At 45.2% G+C, this 24444-nt stretch overlaps 2 protein-coding genes across 3 annotated transcripts; both read left to right on the top strand.

The window, feature by feature from the left end:
• The first annotated feature begins 115 nt into the window (after nt 1–115).
• Nucleotides 116–16510, top strand: LOC144050606 (la-related protein 1B-like). 2 transcript variants are annotated; one of them, XM_077564022.1, is made up of 19 exons: nt 116–1169; nt 3669–3730; nt 5488–5544; nt 5779–6085; nt 6667–6867; nt 7505–7633; nt 8766–8931; nt 10229–10373; nt 10465–10642; nt 11318–11484; nt 11761–12123; nt 12502–12616; nt 12689–12858; nt 13794–13900; nt 14081–14241; nt 14320–14464; nt 14738–14847; nt 14930–15057; nt 15484–16510. In XM_077564022.1, exons 1-19 carry the CDS (start codon nt 836–838, stop codon nt 15685–15687), a joined length of 3249 nt encoding a protein of 1082 aa, XP_077420148.1. In that variant the 5' UTR covers nt 116–835; the 3' UTR covers nt 15688–16510. The 2 variants fall into 2 exon arrangements, with proteins under 2 accessions (XP_077420148.1, XP_077420140.1); XM_077564014.1 differs by having other exon boundaries at nt 120–1169; nt 12499–12616.
• An 870-nt stretch (nt 16511–17380) lies between these two features.
• pgrmc2 (progesterone receptor membrane component 2) lies at nt 17381–23877 on the top strand. Its single transcript, XM_077564352.1, has 3 exons — nt 17381–17797; nt 21483–21638; nt 22871–23877. Exons 1-3 carry the CDS (start codon nt 17443–17445, stop codon nt 22975–22977), a joined length of 618 nt encoding a protein of 205 aa, XP_077420478.1. The 5' UTR covers nt 17381–17442; the 3' UTR covers nt 22978–23877.
• The last annotated feature ends 567 nt before the right edge of the window (nt 23878–24444 follow it).

The following is a 24444-nucleotide window of genomic DNA, read 5'->3' on the forward strand; positions in this document are numbered from 1 at the left end:
TTAATGACAGGGAAAATAAATATTCCGAAAAAAAAACAATTATTCTAGAAAAAAAAAATTCTCCACAAACAGAAAAATATTACGATGTATAGTAACATAAAAAATAACAACAACCCCATGAATAAAATGAGTCATTTGACAAACAAAAAAAAGCAGCGCTGCATTTCCGCCTGCTGACTGCCGGGGGCAGTAGAGCGACTGTTTACAGCCGCCGTCGTGTGGGGCAACAACAAGTTAGCGAACGCCACAGTAGCAGTCACTGTACAGTACAGTCGAGGGAGCTAGTGGGAGGGAGTAAGCTAGCTTAGTAGCTCCGAGCTGCCTGCTTGGTAGCGTGGACTTCACACGCTCACTCGGGGACGCGTCATACTTTCAGCCTTTCAAAAGTTACGCCAAGTCGAAGGCGGCTCGAGCGACAAAGCATCGCCAAGCGACTCGGAGGTAAACGCCCGGCCGACGTGAAACTTTTGCACCCGCGGGGTCCAAACGAAACGACACTTTTGGTCTGCGGGACTCGCGGACAGACGTGAGCGAGCTGAGGCTAGCTAGCTCCCTAGCCTGCTAACTGGCTCGCGGCCACCTGGGCTAGGCGGCTAACGGTTAGCATCCACTTCGGCTAGGCGGCTAACGGGGAGCGATTCGGCCTGGAGCCACTTCGGCTAGCCGACTAGCGAGGTCCAACTCCCCCCACCCCCCACCCAAAAAAGTTGTTTACCTCGACTTGTGGATGTGGTCACCCCGCGAGTTTTGGTCGACTTTTCTCTGGGACTGGAGCGCAAGGACCAAAAGTTCACCCTGGATCTAAAAGCGCGACGGCTGTAGGGAAACGAGCAGGATGTCAAGCGAGCTTGAAAGCAGTCACTTGGACTCGAGTTTGACAGCAGCGGCGGGTGCGGCGAGCTCCGGCGGACACGAGCGGCGGAACCCCCAAAGCGACAAGCCCGCGGAGGCTGAGCGGGCCACCGCCGCGGACGGCGGCGAGCCCGGCGTCGACGCTGAGGAGCGAGCGACCGAGGCGGGCGACGGCGAGCCCGGCGTCGGCGTCGACGCTGACGCGGCGGCCAAGAAAGTCGTCGAGGCTCCGCCGCCCAAAGTCAACGCGTGGACCCGCAGGACGACGGGCAGGGTGCCGCTCCATAACGTCCACCCGTCGGCCTCGCAAGACAGAGGTGAGCCGATTATTGCCGATCGATTTTCGATTCGGACTTTTGCACGTGTTGGGCAGCACGTTGCGCGTACTATGCGTGCTTGTACTGTGACATCTTTATTAATCCTACTGGGCCACGAGGGATTATTCTTCTCAAGTGGCTTCATTTTAATGTGAGCATGTCGACATTTGAGAGGACCCCCCCTCCGTCCCCCCTTGCTGTGAGCACCACGTGTTGATTGCTGACAACTGCTACTTCTGTAGCAGTTAGCATGCACCCCCCTCCGCCTTTTCCCCGCCCCCATCCGTTGCGTCCTCCTCCCCCTCCCTGGAGGGCTGCCAGTGTCAGGCCCACGGGGAACCAGGGGAGCCACAGAGGCAGTTTGAAATCATTCCACAGCCACTGTAAAGTGTTCCAATGTTATCCCAGCACTCCCAGTCAAAAGTTTCAGAACGCCACAAATTTCCTAAAAAAAAAAAAAAATTAAACTTAGAGTCGGTGTGGGTAAACATTTCTATTAATAACCCACACAAATCAATAGTGATTTAGTGTATATTTTAAGTTAACATGCACTTTATGTGTTTCACTTTTGTCTGCACAATTACACAAAAAAGCTATTATGCACAATTTTATTTTCAGATGCTTTATTGCTCCAACATGTTTAGTGACAGATCACATGTGATGAAAATGATTCTTTCTCCCCAAATCAACATCAAAGCATATAAAGCTAAATCAAAACATATTTAAAGCAGGATTCAAATTGTAAACTAAAGTATCAAAACTCATTTGAAATTGAATCACAACCTGAAGTATCAAAACCAAATTCAATTGCGACCCAATGAAGAGAAATGGAACTGCAACGTTCTCGACAATACCCCGACGTACTTAAATTGATGTCGTTTAGTGTGTCTTTTGCACTCTGAATTGAACGCTCGGAACGAACGAGAAAGCACGCGATCAATCTATAAAACAAAATATATCTTTTAACTTTTGACTCCGGTTGTGGCATTTACACGAAACATTCGATGAGGCAGCAAGAAAAGTTCCCCACGGGGAAAATAAAAAGTATATCGTACAAGCTGTGCGCATCCAATAGCCAGTCGGCTTGTAACGCCTCCCACAAGGCACAGTCGCGTTAGCGTGCGTCACATGGCCTCCATTTTGTGTCAAAAAGTAGCATTAAGGACATTTTACGTGCGCAAGAATCCCGACTCCTAAATGTAGCGATTGAGTCCCTAAAGTGGTTTAGTGAAAATGTATCGATTCCTTTATGTCTTTAATAATTGGCGTACAAAGCGGCCTCTGTGACGTCACAATGTTGTCATAAAAGGAAAATGTCTGCGCGCGGTCCGGTTGAATCCATACATCAAACCTGTGGCTAACTGTTTTGACGTGATGCTAAAGTGGCCGATCGACGCTAATCAGCGCAGTGCGCGCGGCAACCATTTTGTGCATCATTCTAACGATGCAGGATTAGGAAATGGAGGCGCAAATACACAAACACAAATTGATTGCAGTTCATTTACAGGTTTGGTTGGCAGCAGCAAGTCAGAAAATCGGCAAAAATTGATATTTGCTTTTGAGTGCTGACTGACACCAATAGCAAGTACCAAAACCATTTATGATACATAACATTTCAATTAATTGTGAAGGAGGGAGGACGTTGTCAATGTCAAATTTTTTGTTTCCGCGGCTGGTATACGCATCCTTCACGAGTACCCGATACCTGGTATCGGTACTCGCCCTTCCCTACTAAAAAGACACAATAGCTGCAGCCCTTCAGTGGTGCCATTTTTATTTATTTTTTTTACTGAAGATTCATTAACTGTCAGTTAACTTAAAAATGATGGTGTATTTTTATTCTTTTATTAACAGTTCTGTCTCACAAGTATAAAAGTTCACGGTGAAGCATAAACAGTCTTCACTGTTTTTTTTCTGTATTTAAAGAAGTTAAGCCCTTTTGAAAACAAAAAGTCTTCGCTATAAGAGTCAGAATTCCTTCTTGAAGGATCAAGCATCACATTTTTGTGACGTTTTTGAGGCATATAACCCCCCCACGCCCCCCCCCCCCTCTGCAAATAATGTATGTCGAATGTGTTTGACAGTTTGCTATTGGAGCAGCGGATGCGAGTGTTGGTAAGGTTAGCTTTGCTATATTTGACCGCGGCGGCCGCGGCATCGTTTTACAGCGAAGGCGGACGCCCGGCCCGGCCCGAACCCGGCCGGCCCTTTGGCCTCTTATCTCCCCAGCCGTCCTCTGGCAGGCGATAGGGCCCGACGACGGCTGGGGGCCACTCCCAGCGCTCGCAAACACACACGCGCGCGCACACACACACACACACAAAACGCACACGCACGCACACACTCTCAAGCCCCTCAGCCGGAGGATGTTTACCGCTTCAACATGGTGCACACGCACGGCAAGAAACTTTTTTTATTTTTTTGTTTTTCTTTCAAAATGGAGCCACGTTGCTCTTTGGAAACGATATCACGTGTAACTTATTGATGGTCTGTCCGCAGATCAGCAAAACGCTCTGAAGGTCGTCCGTGCCAGCAAACCCAGAACCAGAAAATCCAGCAAGGTAATGAGGACTATTTTTTGGGGGGGGGGGGGGGGGGGGTTGTTTGTTTAATTTACACATGGTTTCAAATCAAGAATAGCCAACGTTATTTGTCCGATTTCCACATTGTTGCATTGAAAACGTTGACATTTGCCTCCTGTTGTGTTGCAGTCCCTAAATGACCGATTGGGAAATTTACAAAATGAGTTAAAAAAAAAACGATTTTTAGTTACTTTTAGTTCATTTTTAATCAACAAATTCAAATGCGTGTTTTAATTTCCACCCCTTCATTAAAAGATAGGACATTATTTCAAATTGTCGATTTGTTTTTTTTTGGTCTGTAAATCAGAAAAATGGCAAGAACGAAAAAACAGCAATATTGAGTCATTGTGTTTGAAAGTGTGAAATTCTCAGCTTTCATTCCAGGCGGTTAACGTAACATCCAAATCAGCTGATGGTGGCGCTTTGTTTAGAAGGGAGCAAAAAGCAATGCGACAATTGGCTGCTCGGTGACAACTCCGGTTGGAGTTGAACGTAAATGTCAACACAGCAAAAAAACGGTTTAGCCGAGAAAGTACCGAGACTTGCGAAAATAGAAATAGAGCACCAAAAATGGATAAGATCCATCCAATAAAGAGATAGCGGCGATACGTGTTCATGGCTTGAATGTGCGCCTTCACCTTTTTACACTTCCGTGGAAATGGAAAAAAAGATTTGACACGCTTGCCGCTGGGGAACGCGACACCTGCCGCCGCTTGCCGGCGCCGCCACGCAAATAAATCGCTTCTCTCGTCTTCTTTTTATTTTTTTTAAAATGTACTAAAGAATTAAAATTTGCGCGGGCTCCATGTTTAACTTTTGTTGACCCGTTTTTCAAGCGCACAAATGTGAACAAATGTCAGCGGACAAACGGGTGGACGGACGACGACGACGACGAGACACAGCAAGCAGCTTTTGACCTTCCCACATGCATTGCCGCTTCCCACAATGCACCTGGGTTGACGTTTTCACGCTCGGTCACATGTAACAGGTGACATGAACATGCTCGGTGGCAAGTAAATGCACTACATCAGGATTCAAAAGGATTTGGGTTGGCTACAAAATAGCAATTTGGCTTTTTTCAACATTTTTTTATCTGCATAAAAAAGTAAAAAAAAAAAAAATTCCCAGGTTTTGTTCAAACTGTTTAATGTAGCTTTGCACATTTTTATTTGTATGAGGAGTTTTAATTTTATTTCAAATGTAAAACAAGTGATCTTTTTAAAGAAGTGCTATTCTCAATATATTTTTGTGAAATATTTACCACCAAACTGTATTTTTATTAGTTTTTTAATTTTTCCGTTTTCTAATTATTTTTATGAATAGAAAAAAAAGACCTGATTTTTTTTTCTTTTAATGAAATGGTGATTCAAAAGTATTCCAGGCTGTCTGCAACTGCAAAAATGTCTATTCTGAGATCTTAAAAAGTAGGTTTAAAGCAATAGTTTGAGGAAAAAGTAGATTCGTTTGGATGAACCCGCGTTTGATATTTCTCTTGCGCCGTATTTGAAAGCAACTCGTCGTTCATCAGCGTTGAAAAATGGACGACGAAGCAAAGTATGGAAGTGGATGCGTGGGTGCGTGTTTGCGCCGAGCGAAAAGCCTTCACCCGACCTCGCTTGTCCAAACTTTGAAAAGTCCAAAGTGAAACATCGTGTCAACTCAGTAACCCTTGACCTTATTCCGCTCCGTGTTCTTGTTGTGTCTTTTCTCTCTCTCTCTCTTTTTTTTTTTGTTAGTCCGGAGACTTTGGCGACATCACAAACTGGCCGACGCCCAGTGAACTGGCCAAGGAGGTAAGAGCGCTTCCTCTCGCGCAACCACAAATTCATTAAACCCCGCCCCCCCAAATATTACAATATAAATCAAAAAAGGATTATGATTTTTTTTTTTAGTTATGAATAATATATAAATATGCAAATGTTTGCCTTTTCCCCTCGAGGGTATGAAATAAATATAATAAAGGAAGAAAGCGGTCGTATATGGAGCCGATTTGGTGATGAGGCGTCCGTCTGCTCGTTTGTGTCCAGCAACAACAAAATGTGGTGAACAACAACACCAATAGCGGCGGTGGCAGCGGCGGCGGCGGCGACAATGCCGGCAAGAAGCCCGCGTCCTCCCGCCGGGACAAGGACAAGAAGCGGGAGCGACCCGACAGGAAGTCCGAGAGCAGCCACGACGACGGCGGCGGCGGAAGAGGAAGCGGCGGCAGCGGAGGTGAGAGCAAAGAGAACCGCCAGACGCCGCCGCGGCCCCAGGCCGAGATGACGCCGGCCGCCGACGGGGACGCCAAGGCGGGACCGGACGCCAAGAGCGGCAGCCCCAAGAAAAGAGGAGGTGAAGATAACAAGCGCGTTTTCACGCCCTCACCGTCGGGTGGAAAGTCACCACTTTCTCTTTGCCCATATTTGGAGAAGCTTTCCGCCGGACAGTGACGAGTGCTGCACGCGACATGCGTGTAGTTGGGGGCGGAGCATGTTTTGCTGCGCTCATTGAATTGCACCAAGTGGACAAAAAGTCTTCGGACGGCTCCTAATCATTCACTCATCATTTAAGTTAGTATATATACATAAAATTCATGAATTATACCTCAAATGATATATTTGCTTAACAAATGCATGATTTCAAATGAAAACAACAAATGAGGGGAGGAAGCGCGGAAGAGCGGAAAAGCGGAAAAGCGGCGGCTGTTGACTCAACTTTGGCACCATTTGTCAAATGATGCAAGTTCGAGTTATGACGCGCAGTTGAAACATGTCATTGCCGTTGAATAAACCCAAATGACGACGCCAAGACTGCGATGAAGCCGGCGACTCGGAAACGTGTCGCGCGTTTGTGAAATGCAGCCCATCCAAGATGGCCGTTCCCCGCCAGCGTGTCAGCTGTGTGTGTGTGTGTCGCTGTGCAACCGTCGCCAGGTAACAAACGCAAGTGGGTGTCCCTGCCGCTGGAGGACGCCACCCGGGACAACAGCGAGGCTGGCGGCGGCGCCAGGACGCCCGGCGGGGCCCCCGCGCACTCGGACGCAGAGCCCGGCAGCGACTCGCCCGACCCGACGTCGCCCAGTCACGCGCTGCACAGCAGCAGCAACAACAGCAGGCCGCACGATGGCGGCAGGAGTAAGTGACCTTTGCCCTCGCCTGCTTGCTGGCCAAATGGCCAAACTTTGTGGCTACGGTGAAAATCTCAAAATATCCAACATTTGTCATGAACTTCATGGCAATTTTCTGTTCTTTTCATTTGTCGTAAAAAAACGTCCACAGGAACGCAAGTCCCGATAAGGACCAAACTCGCTCATCCCTTTTTTAAAACGTATTGAAACAAACTCTAAAATGATTAAAACACACTTTTTCAAGTATTCTTGAGCTGTTCTCACATTTCTCCAAATAAGTTTAATGTTCTTGATGCTGAAGTTGGCATGAAACTAAAGTCTGTTAGCTTCATGCTAACATAAAGTGTGAAATGCCATAGGTGGGCTAACTGTCAACGTAAAACATAACAAAACACTTGGCTCTGTTTTTTTTATTTGTTTTTAGTTTTTTACAGTGTTAGTACGTGAATTATAAGACAGAAAAAGACTCCGCCTTGGTGTTGCCGAATTCAGCAGCCATATTTGCCGCAAGTTACCACGTTGCAAAAGCGCCCCGTTTGACAAGCGCTTTTTTTTTTTTAAACGTCCGTCTGTCTGATGAGTGACTTCAATATGGCAAAGAAGTGTTCGTGCGACTGCAAACACGCGCTTGCTCCACTCACCAGGTTGGAGGAGGGAGCCGCGCGACTTTGGAGACGACGCGGCCAGCGTGAGGAGCGACGGCGGCGGCGGCGGCCGCGGGGGCCTCCGAGGCCGAGGCAAAGGTCGCGGACGTGGGCGAGGTCGCGGCAGAGGTTCGTGGGCGTGCAGCAACTCTTCACTCAACCGAACTCCTCCTTGTCGTGCTCATTTCCAGTTTTTTTCTTTTTCTCCCATTTATCCTTTTTCTTAATCTGCTTTTTGTCACGGAGTCGTTTTTTTGTTCTTTGCTCTATTTTTTTTATTTAAATTTTGCCTTAATTAGTTTGTGTTGGTTCTTCCTCATACAGCTTTAACATTCTCTTTTCCATTTTACTTTTTTTTTTTTATGCTTTACAATTTTATTCGAGGGCGGGGCAATATTCGGAGAAAAAACCCCGCAAATTTGCCACGTTAGAAAAATGTGCGACTTTATTAAGTGGCAGATTTGCAAGAAAAAAAACGACACGTAACGTACTACTTGACTGTTTGTGCCAATACTTTCCCGTCGGGCTTCCAAATAAGGAGATAATAATTGCTTTATCAGATATGAACCATATCATGTTAAGCATTTGCACTTTTAAGCATCGGCTATTGCTAGCGACGAAGACGCCTCGCTTGGCGAAGGCCCACACGCGGACGATCAAGCAAGTTCACTTGTTAAAATGTATATTTTTACGAGTGCATTAATGTTTGCAGAATTATTATTTACACGTTCATAAATGTTGGTATTTTTCTTGCTCAAGTATCCAAGTTGATGTGTCGAATGTGCTGCTGTCCGTCATTCACTAGCATTTAGCTAAGTGTTAACATAAGTACGCTCGCATCGGATTGGTCAGTGTTAGTCAGCTGATCGGCAGATCAGGAAGTGTCGTCGGTCGAGCTGCGGTGAATGACGAGGAACGTTTCAATTTAAGAATGAACCCGTCGCCACGCTGCCTTTTCATTTTAGAAACAATGTCCCGTGAACCACCAACGAATCCCAGCGTGATTACACTATGGCTAAAAATAGTTGTTCTTTTCCTCATTTTATATTTTGCCATCTTTATTTCCCTTTTTATAGCGTTTCTTTATTTTTCTTTTCCCCCTTTCATTCCTTTCCTTTTTCTTTTCCCACCCAATCGAACCTTGTGCTCTCATCCCCGCTTTACCGCTTTGATGCGCTTTTTTTTTGTTTCCTTTCCCACCGCCTTTGTCGTCCGTTTCGTGTTTTTTTGAAGTGACGCGTGTGACCTCTCCTGCTTTCAGGTCGCTTTGATTACTCGCAGGGTTACCGCGACGGAGTGGACGGCTCGGACGGCGCCGCCTCCGAGTTCAGCAGCGGCGGGATGGTTTACTACTACGACGGCGGGAATAAAGTGCAGATGTACTCGGTGGACGAGAAGCTTCTCAAGGAGTACATCAAACGGCAAATGTGAGTTGGGTGAAGGAAAAAACTTGTCATTTTTAATGTTGAAGCCCACCAAAATCTTCAAATTCCATTACATTTGAAACATGAATTCATTTACCATTTAAATTAAATACTCCTTTTTTAATGTCACAGTGAGTCACAGGAGGACAAAAGAGCCGCTTGGGGCTTTAATGACTTTTTTTTTTTTTTTAAATCACAACACAAGCCATCCACTTATTTTAATGGACATGTTTAAAATCCTCCAAACATGATTACTAGTTACGTGAATCACGTGTTGACGTTGATCTCCTCCGCGTGTCAAACGGGCCCTTTCTGATAAATGGAATGTAAACGGAATCGAGCACCTCACATGTAAAAACATTATTTCGTTCTGTTTGGTCAATCGGTTTCGTTCTAGTTGGAACTCGGGACTTCATGTAAGCGATGACTGATAGGATTTAAAATAAATAAATAAATAAATACCACCTGTTTTTTTTGTTGGGATTAAGTTTAGAAGTGACGTCATTCTCCCCTTTTGTTTATTTTGCATTTAACTCTTTGACTGCCAAAAACGTTAAATAACGTTTAGTAAAATCCTATGGAGGAGTGCCAAAGACGTTAAAAGACGTTTGTTTCAAAACAGAGGTGAAACTAACCATTTTCTATTGTTGATTACTGAAAAACGGAATAAGGTAGAAACAAACTTTTTTTTCCTGATGGAAGATGAGAGTCCAATCTTTCATTTGGTAGTATGTGTGTTTAATAGTCCAAACACAAAATTTTCTGTGGACCTTGAAAGATCAGTCAAAATGCTTAAATCGGCTGGCACTGGCGACGTCCCGTTTCTGAAAACGTCTGGCAGTCATAATGTTACCTCATTTTTTTTCTTAATATTTTTCTTTGTTTCTCCCCTCTTATTTTTATTATTATTATTTTTTTTTACTATTGCTCCTGTTTATTTTGTACGTTTTCTTGATCTTTTTTTCTTTTTCCAATTTTCTTTGCCTTTTTTTCTTTTGCCTTTTTGCATTCAACTCCAGTTTTTCAAATGTATTATTACTTTAGTGTAAAGTATTTGAATGTAAAACGCGGACTCCCGATGAAATCGGACGGCAAGGCAACATTTCCTCTATTGTCTGCTCCTCATTTAGTGAGTGGCCTTCAATACAATCAAGGACATCTTAGATGGTCTTCGATGCGGCTTGTTTCAACTTGCAGATACGTTGGCAACAACTCATGAGGTGTCATGAAGCCAGTTGCCCCTTTTGAAAGTTGTTTTTTTGTTTGAAAGCGTAACCTAGCGTGCGTTGCGGTATTTCAGCGAGTACTACTTCAGCTTGCACAACCTGGAGCGCGACTTCTTCCTGAGGAGGAAGATGGACGCTCAGGGCTTCCTGCCCATCTCGCTCATCGCCAGCTTCCACCGCGTGCAAGCGCTCACCACCGACGTGGGCCTCATCGTGGAGGTAAGAGCGCCGCCGGCCCGCCCGCCGCCGGCCCGCCCGCCGCCGGCCCGCCCGCCACCCGCCGATGGCTGACGCGTGTGCGTTTGTCCAGGCCCTGAAGAACAGCAAGGAGGTGGAGCTGAGGGACAACCGGGTTCGATGCAAGGTGGACCCCGAGCGCTGGCCCATCCCGGCGCCGCCCGCCGCGGGATCGCCCAGGACGGACTTCTCGCAGCTCATTCACTGCCCCGAGTTCGTTCCTCGGCAGAGCGTCGCCGTCGCCGACACCGGTCAGTGCTGAGCTGGAGCGCTGTCCGGCTCTACTTTTTCATTTGAGCTTTGGCATGTTTTTACTCCATTTGTTTTCTCCTTTTTAAATTTTTTTTTTTACATGATTTGTATTTTTTTTTAGTCCCATTTTATTTATTTATTTATTTTATTCCCATTTAGCTTTTCCTTTTTTCACTACTTTTCGCTTATTTTCTTATTTTTGCTGTGCCTTTTAATTATATACCATTTCCGTTTAGTTTGTTCCTTAATGTTGTGTTTTTGTTGTTTTTATTCCTTTGAATTATTATTATTTTATTTTTGTACCATTTTTGTTTCATTTGATCTTTTTATTACTTATTTACTGTCCTATATTCTGTCCCATTTTCATTTCTTTTTCTTTTAAAGGAGGAAATACATTTTTTGAATTGAATTGAATATAAATGAGCCTTCACTTTCACATACGACAGGTTTTTGATCCTATATGCAAATGATATGTTAATTCTCTTTATTATCATGAGCACACAACTTTTTATATTTTTTATTTTTGGACTGGCTCCTAAACACACTTTCCCATTTCCGGAAGTAGTCGCACGCAGCAAATGTGTGTTCGTAGGCGGATCAAATGAAGTGACCCGAGCGTAAGTGTAGTTGGTGCGAAATGCGAAAAATGAAAGCGCAAGCATTTGCGTCCGCAGCGTCATCGCCCGTGACGGAGACCCCCGCTGAGACCCCCGCGGCGTCTCAAGAGCCCACAGATGAGCCCCCACCTTCCAGCCAGGAGCCGGCCCCCGCTGCGGACGCCCCAAAAGACGCCTGGATCCAGGTGGAGAAACGTCACCGACAAGCCTCTGGCAAAGCAAAGGTACTGGAACCCGGCGGAGGAGTTTGCTTCCTCAACTCAGACCTTTTTGGAATGTTAACTGTAGAAAAACATAAACATGGATTGGATACATAACATTGTGGAGCGGCCACATGTCACGTCAGTCTACTGGAACGGAAGCGTAGACAAACATAACTAAAGGTGCTGCTGTTCAAATGAGCGTTGTTTGTCATAATTGGAGCATGGCGTCCATTTTGTGGTCGTTCCTAAAACGGTCCCACTTAATTGGCTAACACAGTCGTCGATGGCCTGTTTAAGGACCGCGGCGAGGCTCCGCCCCCGCCGCAGCATCAGCAGCGCGCCGCCCCGGACGCCGACCAGGAGGAGCTGGACTTCCTGTTCGACGAGGAGATGGAGCAGATGGCGCCGCGCAAGAACCAGTTCACCGACTGGTCGGACGAGGACGACTCGGACTACGAGCTGGACGACCAGGACGTCAACAAGATCCTGATCGTCACGCAGACGCCGCCGTACCTGCGCAAGCACCCCGGCGGCGACCGCACCAGCAGCCACGAGTCGCGCGCCAAGCTCACCACCGACCTGGTCAAGGCCATCAACGACGGCCTTTACTACTACGAGCAGGACCTGTGGAAGGGGGACGAGCAGACCGACGGCGCCAAGGTAACCGATGAGCCAGCTTATAAATTTCAATATGTATTACGTCCTACTAACACACAATTGAGTTGGTCTGATCTTTATCGGTGATTACCACATGAAGAATTGGAACGTAAATAACATGGCGGGCGCACGTCCGCCGCATGGCCAAATTTAGTCTGCCTTTTTGAACCAAGTTTTTGAAGTGTACAACACGTGGGAACTGTCATGCTGAACACACACACACACACACACACACCAAGGTCACTGATGTGTAACGTTCAAAGTCCCTCGCACATCTGTTATGTGTCACACACACGGCAGCCATGTTGCTTCTTATCTGCCTTTTTACGAGCAGTAGAAAGAACAAATACTAATGAGGTCTTCCCTTCTTGTCCTCAGCAGGAAGTGGAGAACTTCAAGAAGCTGAGCGTCATCAGCCAGGACGAGTTTGACACGCTCACGCCCAAAGTGCCGGTGGAACCCAACCAGGAAGTGCCGTCCCTGCCCGCTGCTGCCGGTGAGCTTGGGCGCAAACACGCCGGATGAACGCGATGGTGCCGATGTAACACTCGGCGTTGCGCATTTCCAGTGCCCAGCGAGACCGAGATGGCTCGCTCTGTGTCCAAAACGGTGCCAGAATCGCCCAGCGCCCACCAGCCCAGGACCCCGAGGACGCCGCGCACCCCCGGGCGCCAGGACCCCACCAAGGCGCCGCGCTTTTACCCAGTGATGAAGGAGAGCGGCGCCGTGGATGGACAGGTGAGGTCAACAGAGGACCCCGAGGTGGGGGGGGTCAAGTCATGACCTCATGACAATCAGTTACTACGTTAGCGTCTAACGTTAGCACTCAACGTTATCAGCAACATTACACGAGCGTTAGTTTCTAAAAATTGGCTTTCACTTTTGGCTTCTGAAGTTAGCTTGCAACTTTTGACCTCTTAAGATAAATTTCAACATTCCTCTGGCAGCCTCCAATGTTAGCATCCCGCGTTAGCGCTCAATGGTAACTTCTGAAATTTGCTTCTAGCATTATTTCTAACATTAAAGCGAAGGAAGACCAACGTTAGCTTCCGACGTGAGCTCCAATGTTGGCTTCCCACCTTGGATTACAAAATTAGCTTTCAACATTCCATTAGCAATGTTAGCTTCAATGTTAGATTCTGAAGTTTAGCTTCTATCATTAGAGCTAAGGAAGACCAACGTTAGCTTCTGACGTGAGCTCCAATGTTAGCTTACTACTTTGGATTCCAAAATAAGCTTTCAATATTACGTTATCAATGTTAGCTTCTGAAGTTAGCTTCTTACATTAGAGCTAAGGAAGAGCAACTTTGGTTTCCGACATAAGCTCAAATGTTAGCTTCCCACCTTGGATTCCAAATTTAGCTTTCAACATTACGTTAGCAATGTTAGCTTCAACGTTAGATTCTGAAGTTAAGCTTCTAACATTAGAGCTAAGGAAGACCAACATTAGCTTCTGACGTGAGCACCAATGTTAGCTACCCACTGGATTCCAAAATTAGCGTTGAACATTACAATAGCAATGTTAGCTTCAAATTTAGATTCTGATGTTTGCTTCCAATTTGCAATGTTACCTCCACCTTAAAGAGCTGAGAAAGATTGTTAGCTTCCGATTTAACACAGAAAGATTTGCGAATGAACAAGGCTTGACTTGTAAAGATTTTCCCATCTTGCAGATGCCCCGGAAGAAGAAGACCCGGCACAGTTCCAACCCGCCGCATGAGGCACACATCGGCTGGGTGATGGACTCTCGCGAGCACCGGCCGCGTTCCGCCTCCATCAGGTACGGCGGCCATTTTCTTTGGAACAGATTTTAGTTTTGAAAATGATTTGCTTTTCTTTTTTTTAAAAAAAAACTTTGTTAAAATTGTAATTGTAATTTTTGTAATGGATTTGACTTTACAATCAAACCGTCCAGCCCTTGCGTCCATTTTGAAATCAACTCTGGCCCCCGTTCCCACAGCAGCTCCAACGCGTCGCCTTCAGAAGGAGCCCCGCTGACGGGAAGTTACGGCTGCACGCCGCAGTCGCTGCCCAAGTTCTGGCATCCGTCGCACGAGCTGCTGCGGGACAACGGCTTCACCCAGCAGGGCTACCACAAGTACAGGCGGCGATGCCTGAACGGTACCCAGGACGGAAACGGAAACCTTTTTTTTTTTGCCTCCCTTCTCTCGTGACACGTTTGTCGTCATTTGCGGGCAGAGCGTAAGCGAGTGGGCGTCGGCCAATCGCAGGAGATGAACACCCTGTTCCGGTTCTGGTCCTTCTTCCTGAGGGACAACTTCAACAGGAAGATGTACGAGGAGTTCAAACAGTACGCGTTGGAGGACGCCAAAGACAACTACAGGTGAGGATGCTGACCTTGTGGCTTCTGATATTGGACACAAATAAGCGCAAATACCGTAATGCAGAAAGTCATCACACCCCTCAAACGGAGTTGGTAAATCAATGTTTACATTTTGGTAGCAACGCACAAGCCTACGTCAACCTTTTTTGCGAATTTGTGGCCGTATGAGAGGATGCAGAAGTATGCCATTCATACACAATCAAATGTTCCTGAAATTAGAAGAAGAGTATCGACGGTCTTCACGAGTAGTCGATACGTTTGTTGATCTTGCAGGTACGGCCTGGAATGCCTGTTCCGATACTACAGCTACGGTCTGGAAAAGAGGTTCCGCTTGGACCTGTTCAAGGACTTCCAGGAAGAGACCCTGAGGGACTTTGACAGAGGTAACGGATCCTCAGCCGCCGCTCAGCCACCACCGCGTCGTCTTTTTTGTTTTGTTGATGTCGAGTGTTGCGTGACTGGCAGGTCAGCTGTATGGCCTGGAGAAGTTCTGGGCCTTCCTCAAGTACTCCAAGATGAAGAATCAAACCATCGACCCTAAACTTCAGGAGCACCTCTCCCAGTTCAAGAACCTGGAAGACTTCAGGGTGGTGGTGAGTGACAGTCTCACTTTTTACGGGACAACACCGCAAGGAGACCAGTCGAAAGCCATGAGACCAGTTTAGGTCCTTGTAGGCGACACTGCCGAGATGTCCGATCCTGTCGAGGCTAGGCTGGGAGGAAACTGTTAAGGTCCTGGAAGCTCACAGAGAAAAGTTGCGTCATTGCGGCAGGTCCAGGAAGGTCATTCTTGAAGACAGTTAAGGTCCTTGAAGGCCACACTAGAAACCACTCTTTGGTCTTGGAAGGCCACAAACAATTTTTTTTTGAATTTGATGGTCCAACCTAGTCCTGAATGTCATTCTGGATAGCAATCAGGTCCCGGAAGGCCACATTGGTTCTTTGTGTTTTATCCTCAAATGAGTGTAACGTGATGTAAGAACGATGAGCCCGCATCATTGACCCCCTTGTGCCCGCAGCCCCCCCTGGGAGAGGAAGGTGGCCGGAGGAGATGCCACTCGTCGTCGTCGGGGGACGAGGGCCGGCGTCGGCGTCATCCCTCCAATTCTACCTCAAAAGCGGCGCCGGCGTCCTCCAAAGCGCCGCCGACGCACCACAAAGACGGAGGATCCCAGAAGAAGAAGGCGGACGAGCCCAAAGCGGGGAAGAAGAACACGGAATGAAGATGGCGAGCGCGTGTTGACCCGACGTGCGTTTGCGGCATTTCACTCGAAAGCCGCCGTCTTGCTTGTCTACGCAAACGTTTACAACGTCAGATGCATTCCGTGCATTTTGATCCTCACTCTTGCCAAACTCGATTGATCGCGTCACTTGATCTGTAAACTGCCAAGGTGGCTTCTCTCCTGTGCCTTAATCTGTTCCGCCCCGTCTTAAATGTCCTCTTTCTTTTAATAACGTCTTTTAAAGTTCCATCAGATGAAAACAAAACAGATGGCGTTTTAATTGTGACAATCAAGTCGACACTTTTAATTCAAATACATTTTATGCCACCCACAAGCTTTAAAAAAATCCCTTTTGACATAATTTATTGTTTTATTTCTCTTTGTTACCGACTTGATTGATGGTGTTGTCATGGCTTTTTTGCTTCTTTATTGATTAATTTCTGCTGGAATGATGGGTTTGACGTAGCCACGTAAAGAAAACCTAAAGTGTTTTACTTATTTTTTTTTGCTCAAAGTTTACTTGACATTACGCTTGAGGCTTTTTGGTGCTTTTAGAGCACTTAAGTGGCTTTATTTTCATTATTGCTTCGATTGACTTAAAATTGAGGTTTTAGAGTTGAATGAGAAGAAAAATGTAAATACTATGAAAAAAAAAAATCTTTGGCTATTCAGTTATTCCTTTTTTGATTCTAGGAAGCGATTGATTGGTAGCTTTGTTTGAGTGTTTTTTTTGGGGGGGGATAAAGTAATGCATGTTAATATCTTGAATTGTACTGTAAAAATACCAAAAAAATATTAAATAAAAACTGATTGTATAAATGTACATTGTAATCACCTCTTCTTTTAGCCGCCATTTTGTGAGATGTTGATTCGTTAATAACTCACCAAACCTGATTTGCATCATTTTGTGCCAAGTGACATCAGAGGTTGAAAATCATACAAACAAATCAAATATTAGCATGTCATTCCGTTTTTTTCTCCCTCCAAATATTTGCCTCTAAAAACGTCCACTGAATGTTAATTGGAATATTGTGCTGGCGTGGACTAAATGAACCGATGCAATGTCGTTATTTTGGCAGTACGGGTGCCAAATGAGGACACACATCAGGTGGCAGCAAAAGTGGGCGGGTGACGTGCTGCCTTCATGAATACCTCGTAAAACTAACCATCACGCGTCCAGCGTCGTCGGGCAACAAAGAATACTTAAAAACGCATGTAAGACAGTGGAAGATTTGATGTGTTTTGACAGCAAAAGTGTTCGCTTTTTGATTGATGTGAGTGACTATATGTTATGTTAATGTAAAATAAGTCCAAGGCAGTGAAGAGTGGTGTTTTGATAAGCTAAAGGCAAAGGAGGCACGCCGAATTAGCAATATTTTGAAAATTATTTAACGCAGTACCCGGACGAGTCTTTTCTGATGTTGTTTATAAATAAAGAACTATCCAAATTTGTGGTTGATGTATTGGGAAAACTGCCTGTTTCACGTACGCCAGAAATACGATGTATACGTACTTTATTTCCACAATGTCTTGTCAGTATTTTCTCTTTTGATTTTAAGTTTACTTTTTAATTTTCTCGTGATGTTTTTAGCTTAGTTTTTTTTTTGTGGGGGGGGGGGGGGGGGGGGCGTCTTCAAATACCACGTTGAAGAAAAGGGGAATCCCGGTCTCGCCAAGCTGTGACGCTATTTTTTTTTTTTCGACAGCATTGAACGCACCACGAGTCCAGGGGCGGGTAGACGCTAACCGTGCAGTATGGCGGACGATGGAGACAGCTCGACCGCTCCACTCGACACCAGCGGCGGCCAAGACGCGGCGGAGGAGGCAGTCGGCGGCGGGGGGCTCGGCCTTGGCGGGATGCTGTTGAATGTCGCCGTGGTGTTGGCTGTGGTGGCGGCGTGCGTGGCGCTTTACCGCCGCTGGGCCAGGCGGCTCGGCGCGGACGGCGCGGCCCGGGGCGACGAGGCCTCGACGCTACCCAAGATGAGGCGGCGGGACTTGACGCTGGAGCAGCTGCGCGAGTACGACGGGCTCCGGAACCCCCGCATCCTCATGGCCGTCAACATGAAGGTGTTCGACGTGACCAGCGGCAAGAACTTCTACGGGAAAGGTGCGCGGACGTTTTGCCGCTTCCAGCAGTTCTCGCGCTTCCATGTCTTCAAGCAGACAATCGGGCGTAAAGTAGCTTCGTGAATCGCGGGCTAGCCTCTCGTTTTTGGGGGGCTTTTGTCTTGTTTTGAATTGGGGTAGCTTTGAGCTAACGAGCTAGCACGACCACCCAGAGACTTTGAACGTTAGTGCGCGTCTTAACACGTTAAAATGTGTGTTTAAAAAATTGGTTTACGTGGCAACAATTAGCCGTAAAGTAAATTCGCGTTTTGGCCTCAATATCGTTATTTGTGGGGGCTTTTATCTTGTTTTGAGTGGTGATAGCTGGGTGCTAACTTGTTAGCGTGACCACCCGGTGACTTTGTTGACGTTTGCTCTTGTAAAAGCTCTTTAAAATGTGTGTTTAAGAAATAAGAAATGTTTCTGTTTACGTGGCAACAATTGGGCGTAAAGTGCTTCGTGAATCTCGGGCTATCATCAATTCTTTTCGTTATGAGATGAAGGGAGAGCTTTCGTCTCTTCTAAGCGGGATGGATACGAGCACCTGAACGTTTGTGAACGTGCTAAACAAAGCACACTTTTTTAAGACGCACGTTTGCGTGGCAACAAACCGAGCCAATGGCGCCAAGTTCGAGTTGGAAGGCTAACGTTAGCATGTTAGCCCGTTGACGTGCACAAGCTATGACGCGTTGGCGGTTGCCGTCTCACCGCCTGCTGCTCTCATTTGAAATCCCAAAACAGGCTTGGAAGTTGAAGGCCTACTTTGGAATCTTAGTCCTGACTTGAATCCCTACTTTGGACTTGAACCCCCAACACCTTCCTGTGAAATTGCAGCCTTGCCAATAATTCTTAGCTCAGGGGTAGGCAAGTTGGGTCCTACAGAGCCGCAGTCCTGCATGTTTTTGTTGTCTCCCTCCTCGAACACAGCTGAGGCACTCCCGCAGAATGTAATGATGAGCTAACGATTTGAAACACCTGGGTTGGAGGCAGGAGACACCGAAAACGTGCAGGATTGCGGCTCTCTAGGACCCAACTTGCCTCTTCCCTGCCCTAGCTTGAGACGCTACTTTGAAACCATAGCCCAGGTTTGTAAACCATTTTGAAACCCTTGTCTTGGGTTGCTACTTGAGTTGATACCTCAAACCTTCCGTGAAACCACTTGCCTTTAAACCCTATTTTGAAAGCTTGCTTAGAAACCCTATCTGGGAAGCTTAAATTGAAAATGGTGCAGTTGGAAATGATTAAAAAAAATATATAATAAAAAAAGAAAGGACGAAAAAGGTTGAACTACTTTTGAGTCAATTTGTCCTCTCAGCGCCGTATTTTTCAGACTGGATTCTATTTTCCACTTGTCTTCTCATGCGCTCTATGATGAATAGGTGAAGCTTTGTTTTTTGTTTTGTTTTTTTATGCCAAGAAACGCTCCCTAAAAGAGCAAAGACGCCCCATAGCGCATTCCGGTGCAGGAATGCGAGTTGCAGCTTATTAACACTTGATGTTCCTGCAACTTAACTCTTTGACTGCCAGACGTTTTCAGAAACGGGACGTCGCCAGTGCCAGCCCATTTAAGCATTTTGACTGATCTTTCAAGGTCCGCAGAAAATGATGTGTTTGGACTATGGAAACACACATCCTACCAAATGAAAGATTGGACTCTCAGCTTTCATCAGAAAAAAAAAAAGTTTGTTTCTACCTTATTCCGTTCTTCAGTAATCAACAATTGAAAATGGTTACTTTCACCGAAATGCTCTGTTTTGAAACAAAAAGCGGAGAAAAAGAGCTTTTTGTGAAACGATGTTATTTCATGCACTCTAGTGAATTGTACACTTCTTTTTGCCCATGAATGATGCCACAAACACCTAAATAGTGCTTTACTTTTGTAAAACGCTTTCACCAACAATGAAAAAGTGTTTTTTGATTGCAAAATACGTTTATTTCCATTCAACAGTGTAACAATTTGACAAAACAATTTCGCAAACTATTTACAAATGTGTGCAACTGTGGTACTACTTACAATTATGTGGATGTTTCAAATACAGTTTTTCCTTTTGTAACGCTCTCCTGCGTGCAAGGAGACGCCAGGACTCGCACAACAGTTTACTTTCACTTTGTCCGTTTCGCGTGCAAACGTTACACTTTCTTGACGGCCTTTTTTTTCGGGGAATAAAAAGCAAGTAGCAGACTGTACACACTCCTCCGATGAATATGCATTGGACTCGGGGCACTCTCCGTCGTCCGATCGAACGTCCGCCTGAGCGTGCTCGGTTGTGCTCCGCGTTTTCCGGTGTTAGCATCGCTAGCCCGTGAACCTTTATAACGTCGTCATAGCCGCCGCGTCAGCGCTTCCAACTTCGGAGTCACCATCATCATCATCGATGATGATCATCGCCGTCATCAATGTGCTCTTTATCGTTGGTCGATGTCTTTGAAAAAAATGGCTCGACCATGAGCTGCTTGCAAGCGGCCGCCATTATGGCTTCTTCAGCCATTGTCCCCTCAACACTCTAGCCCCGCCTCACGTCTTCTGCTGACGCCCACCCAATCTTGTCAAAAGAGAGTCATCGCTGCCCTCTAGGGGCCAAAGATAGTCATTAGGCTCACGAGACCTGCTTGAAACTTTCAGGACAGCTCCGCAAGCCTTCCCAGCAACCGTTTCAAAAAAAAAGAAAATGGGAGGACGTCTTTTAACGTCTTTGGCGCTCCTCCGTAGGTTTTTGCAGAACGTCATTTAACGTCTTTGGCAGTAAAAGAGTTAAATGTAAAAAAAATAAAATAAATAAATATATATATATATATATATAATGAGTGGTAGGTGTGTTTGTTCCGTATCTATTCCAAATACATTTTTAATCTTTCAACAAAAGCCAGAATGAGATTAATGAAGTATCGAGTTTATCTCTTTTGAGTGTGCAGACGGAGAACGTGTCAGCAAATGTTTATCTTCACACTTTGGGCACATCTAATCTTTATGCTGATACTGACACAAGCTTCGGTGGCAGGCGCGTGTACTCTGTGTCACGTCTGCACGGGCTGCGTGCGTGCGTGCGTGCGTGCGTACCGTACAGCGTGGAAAGCGAAAATTGGGATCCTCTTGACACCGAACTGTGTGGCCTTTGCGATGGCACAACCGCGGCACGCCCTTTCCGACTTGAAGAGTTTGTGTCTCCAAGCCAGATTCAGCCAGAAGAATTCCGTTTTGTTGGAAATGCTTAACTCTTTGACTGCCAAAAACGTTAAATAACGTTTAGTAAAATCCTATGGAGGAGTGCCAAAGACGTTAAAAGACGTTTGTTTCAAAACAGAGGTGAAACTAACCATTTTCTATTGTTGATTACTGAAAAACGGAATAAGGTAGAAACAAACTTTTTTTTCTGATGAAAGATGAGAGTCCAATCTTTCATTTGGTAGTATGTGTGTTTCCATAGTCCAAACACATAATTTTCTGTGGACCTTGAAAGATCAGTCAAAATGCTTAAATCGGCTGGCACTGGCGACGTCGCGTTTCGGAAAACGTCTGGCAGTCAAAGAGTTAATGGTTGTCTCCCGTTTGTTCAAAAAAAAAAACCCCAGTTTTATTTATAATGGCCGATCTATGCGGTTTAGATGACGACGACAACACGAGAAGCACCATTTTGAGAACGGATATTTTTGTGATGAGTTGTTTTTCTCTCTCTCTCTCGCGTCAGAGGGTCCGTACGGGATCTTTGCGGGTCGCGACGCGTCCCGAGGCCTCGCCACCTTCTGCCTGGGTAAAGACGCCCTGAAGGACGAGTACGACGACCTGTCCGACCTCAGCGCCGTCGAGATGGAGAGCGTCCGAGAGTGGGAGATGCAGTTCATGGGTAACCCGCATATTCGCACCTCATCGTCTTGTCAACGTCACATAAAACGTCCTCTTTCGTTCGGGAAAAAAAGGTTTCTCTTCATTCTCAAATATGAAAACAACGATCCCGCAACGTTGCAATTTTCTGACCTCATTTTTCAGTTCATCTAAATTACAATGAGGTCAACCACTATTAAGTCATTAAAAAACATGAAATAATAAAAAAGGAAAAGAAAGACATGCTTGTGTCAATGTAATGCTTTAAAAATATGTATAAACATAATAATTATACTATATATGGTTCTAGTATTATATATATATATTTTTCAAATCTTCACATATATATATAATATTTCCATAATTCGATTATTGAATTTTAAGATTTTTTCATATACAGTTTGAATATCCAGTTGAAAATTTCTGCTTTGTTTTTTGTTTTGTTTTCGATATTTAGCTTGTTTAAAAAACAAATCAATTTAGACTTGCTTTCTTTTTTTGTGTGTAAATTGTGTATTCTTTTGAAATGATTTTGTGTAGTTTAAATGTTCTTGTTTTGATAGTTTATTTCCTTCATTTTAGTAATGTGGATTTTTTTTTGATTTTTGTTTAGTCAATGAAATTTTTGAAAATGTTTATTTATTAAAAGAAAATTAAAATTAAAATATTTTGTTTCATTCTAATTTAGTTACTATTTTTTGATTTAATCTTTTTCACATCTAATGTAAATGTTAAAGTTTATCATCCCCTTGCATAATTAAATGCTCCGCTTTGATGGTTTTATCTTAAAATTTAAGTTTTTTTTTTTTGGGTTACGATACGATACGATATACTTTTATTTTCCCCGTGGGGAACTTTTTCCCTGGACTCGGTCCAGCTGCAGTTTACAGTAAAGAGAAACAACAGAATAGAAAGAGATCAAATTAAAAGGTTTAAAGAACTGCTTTTGGGTGTATTTTTTTTAAATTAATTTTATTTTTTACAAAAATCTTTCATTTAGTAAATGTTGTTTTGTTTTGATTTATTAAATTAAAATGTGATATTCTCAAATGCAATATTTTTGTGGTGATTTTTTTTTTTGGTGGTCATAATTTACTTATTCATTTATTATAGATTTATTTTTAATTTATTATATTTTTATTTTTTTCACTTATTTTGTTGTCTTTCTTGGTATATTAAAAGCTGTGTGTGTTTGAATGTCTTAATGCTGATAATAATTGCGTCTTTCTGAAAGTGTTGTTTTGTCCGTTCCAGAGAAGTACGACTACGTGGGCCGACTGCTGAAGCCCGGGGACGAGCCGTCCGAGTACACGGACGAGGAGGACATCAAAGACATCAAGGAGCACCCCAAACACGACTGACTGCTTCCTTACTCCCTCATTTCTTTCCTTCCTTCGTTCCACCCCCCGAACCCCGACCTCAAATCCCCCCCCCCCCCCCCCCCCCAGTTGGATTGCCGCCATCTTGGGCCCTCTCTCTCCCTCTTCTTGTGGACGGGCTTCAGGAAAACGTGTTCTTTTTACTCTCTGGCTCACGTCTACACTTGCTTGTGACGACCTGTCAATCAAGCCATCTGTCAATCATTTCACCCCCTTGGGGCACCGACCGATGTGGCAGTACCAAAGGTGCGAGGTAGGGCGGCGCTCTCCCCTTGTTTATGCCCGGTATCGTAAGGGGGGGGTTCGAATCAGGGAGGGGGGGTTAAAGGGAAGTTGATTGGCGTTCCTAATCAATCGATTCAGTTGTTTACAAGCCGGCTACAAGTCTGTAGGCACCCCCCCCTCCCCCCCCCCCAGAAAAATCGGAATGGTCCAAGTATTAGTCGTGCCTTATTTGCTTTGTCGTCCCTGGTGGAAAAGCCGCCCCCGCCCCACCCAAAAAGGCACACGCTGATTAGTCCAAGTTACCGACTTGTAAATAACTAGCGCTTAGGACTCAAGTCAGTTAGTCAGTGTTCACTTAGTCCACAATTTTCTTTTTTCTTCCGCCAAATCACCCCCCCCCTCCCCTTCCACTTTCTGTGTGTGTGTTAGTTTGGGGGAATGTTGCCGACGGTGTACATAATAAACAATATCCATGGTTTTCTTCAAGCATGCGCAACACAACCGCGAGTTGGGCCCCTTTGCCACCGTGTTACGTATTTAATGTCAGCTGAGTGTGTGTGTGTGAGAATGTGTGTGTGTGTGTGTGTGTGTGTGTGTTTGCGCGCCAGGCAGGAAGGGATTTGTTCATGCAAAATAAATGGTTTGGTTAAGAATGGATTCTTTGTCTGCTTTATTTGCCCCGACAAACATGAAATGAGTTACCCGTGCCGATGAGATTTTTAGCACTCAGATGCTAACATGCTAATGCTAATACATTGATGCTCATTGTAGCGGTACCAATATAAGTAAATGCCACTGGATGGCGTATTGTTATTCTGACGCCGTGACTTTAATGGGTGAGACATTTGAAGGTCATCGCCGTGTTCATAGATTATTGGTAATCGATTGCTAATGTCTGTTTTTTGGTTGCTAATCCCCCCCAGTCCCAATCAGACGGCAAGCCGAAAGGAAAAGAGGAAGAGTGCGACGACTGTCTTGCGGCTGCAAAGTGAGTAGTTTGACTTTCCATGAGTCTGGTTGACTCATTTTTGCTTGCGCTGGCACGACCGGTAAACATTTCCAAACTGTTTTGCCACACTTTGACCCGAGAATGGAGCAAGTACATAAAACTCACTTTTAAAACGCCACTAGGTGGCAGTATCGACATGGAGGGCCTTTCCACTGTTGGAACTTCAACTGTTAAGTTTTGTAGTTAATAAAAACTGCAACTAGACATTTAGTTAA

The sequence above is a fragment of the Vanacampus margaritifer genome, chromosome 1 (genome assembly GCF_051991255.1).
Source record: "Vanacampus margaritifer isolate UIUO_Vmar chromosome 1, RoL_Vmar_1.0, whole genome shotgun sequence".
Lineage (NCBI taxonomy): Eukaryota > Metazoa > Chordata > Actinopteri > Syngnathiformes > Syngnathidae > Vanacampus > Vanacampus margaritifer.

Bases quoted from the DNA above. Each gene is read 5' to 3' on its own strand.
- LOC144050606 (XM_077564014.1), top strand. From the start codon at position 836: ATGTCAAGCGAGCTTGAAAGCAGTCACTTGGACTCGAGTTTGACAGCA. The intron at 3,731-5,487 runs GTAATGAGGACT...TTTTTTTGTTAG, and splicing joins GAACCAGAAAATCCAGCAAG to TCCGGAGACTTTGGCGACAT. The intron at 12,859-13,793 runs GTGAGGTCAACA...CCCATCTTGCAG, and splicing joins GCGGCGCCGTGGATGGACAG to ATGCCCCGGAAGAAGAAGAC.
- pgrmc2 (XM_077564352.1), top strand. From the start codon at position 17,443: ATGGCGGACGATGGAGACAGCTCGACCGCTCCACTCGACACCAGCGGC. The intron at 17,798-21,482 runs GTGCGCGGACGT...CTCTCGCGTCAG, and splicing joins CAAGAACTTCTACGGGAAAG to AGGGTCCGTACGGGATCTTT. The intron at 21,639-22,870 runs GTAACCCGCATA...TGTCCGTTCCAG, and splicing joins GTGGGAGATGCAGTTCATGG to AGAAGTACGACTACGTGGGC.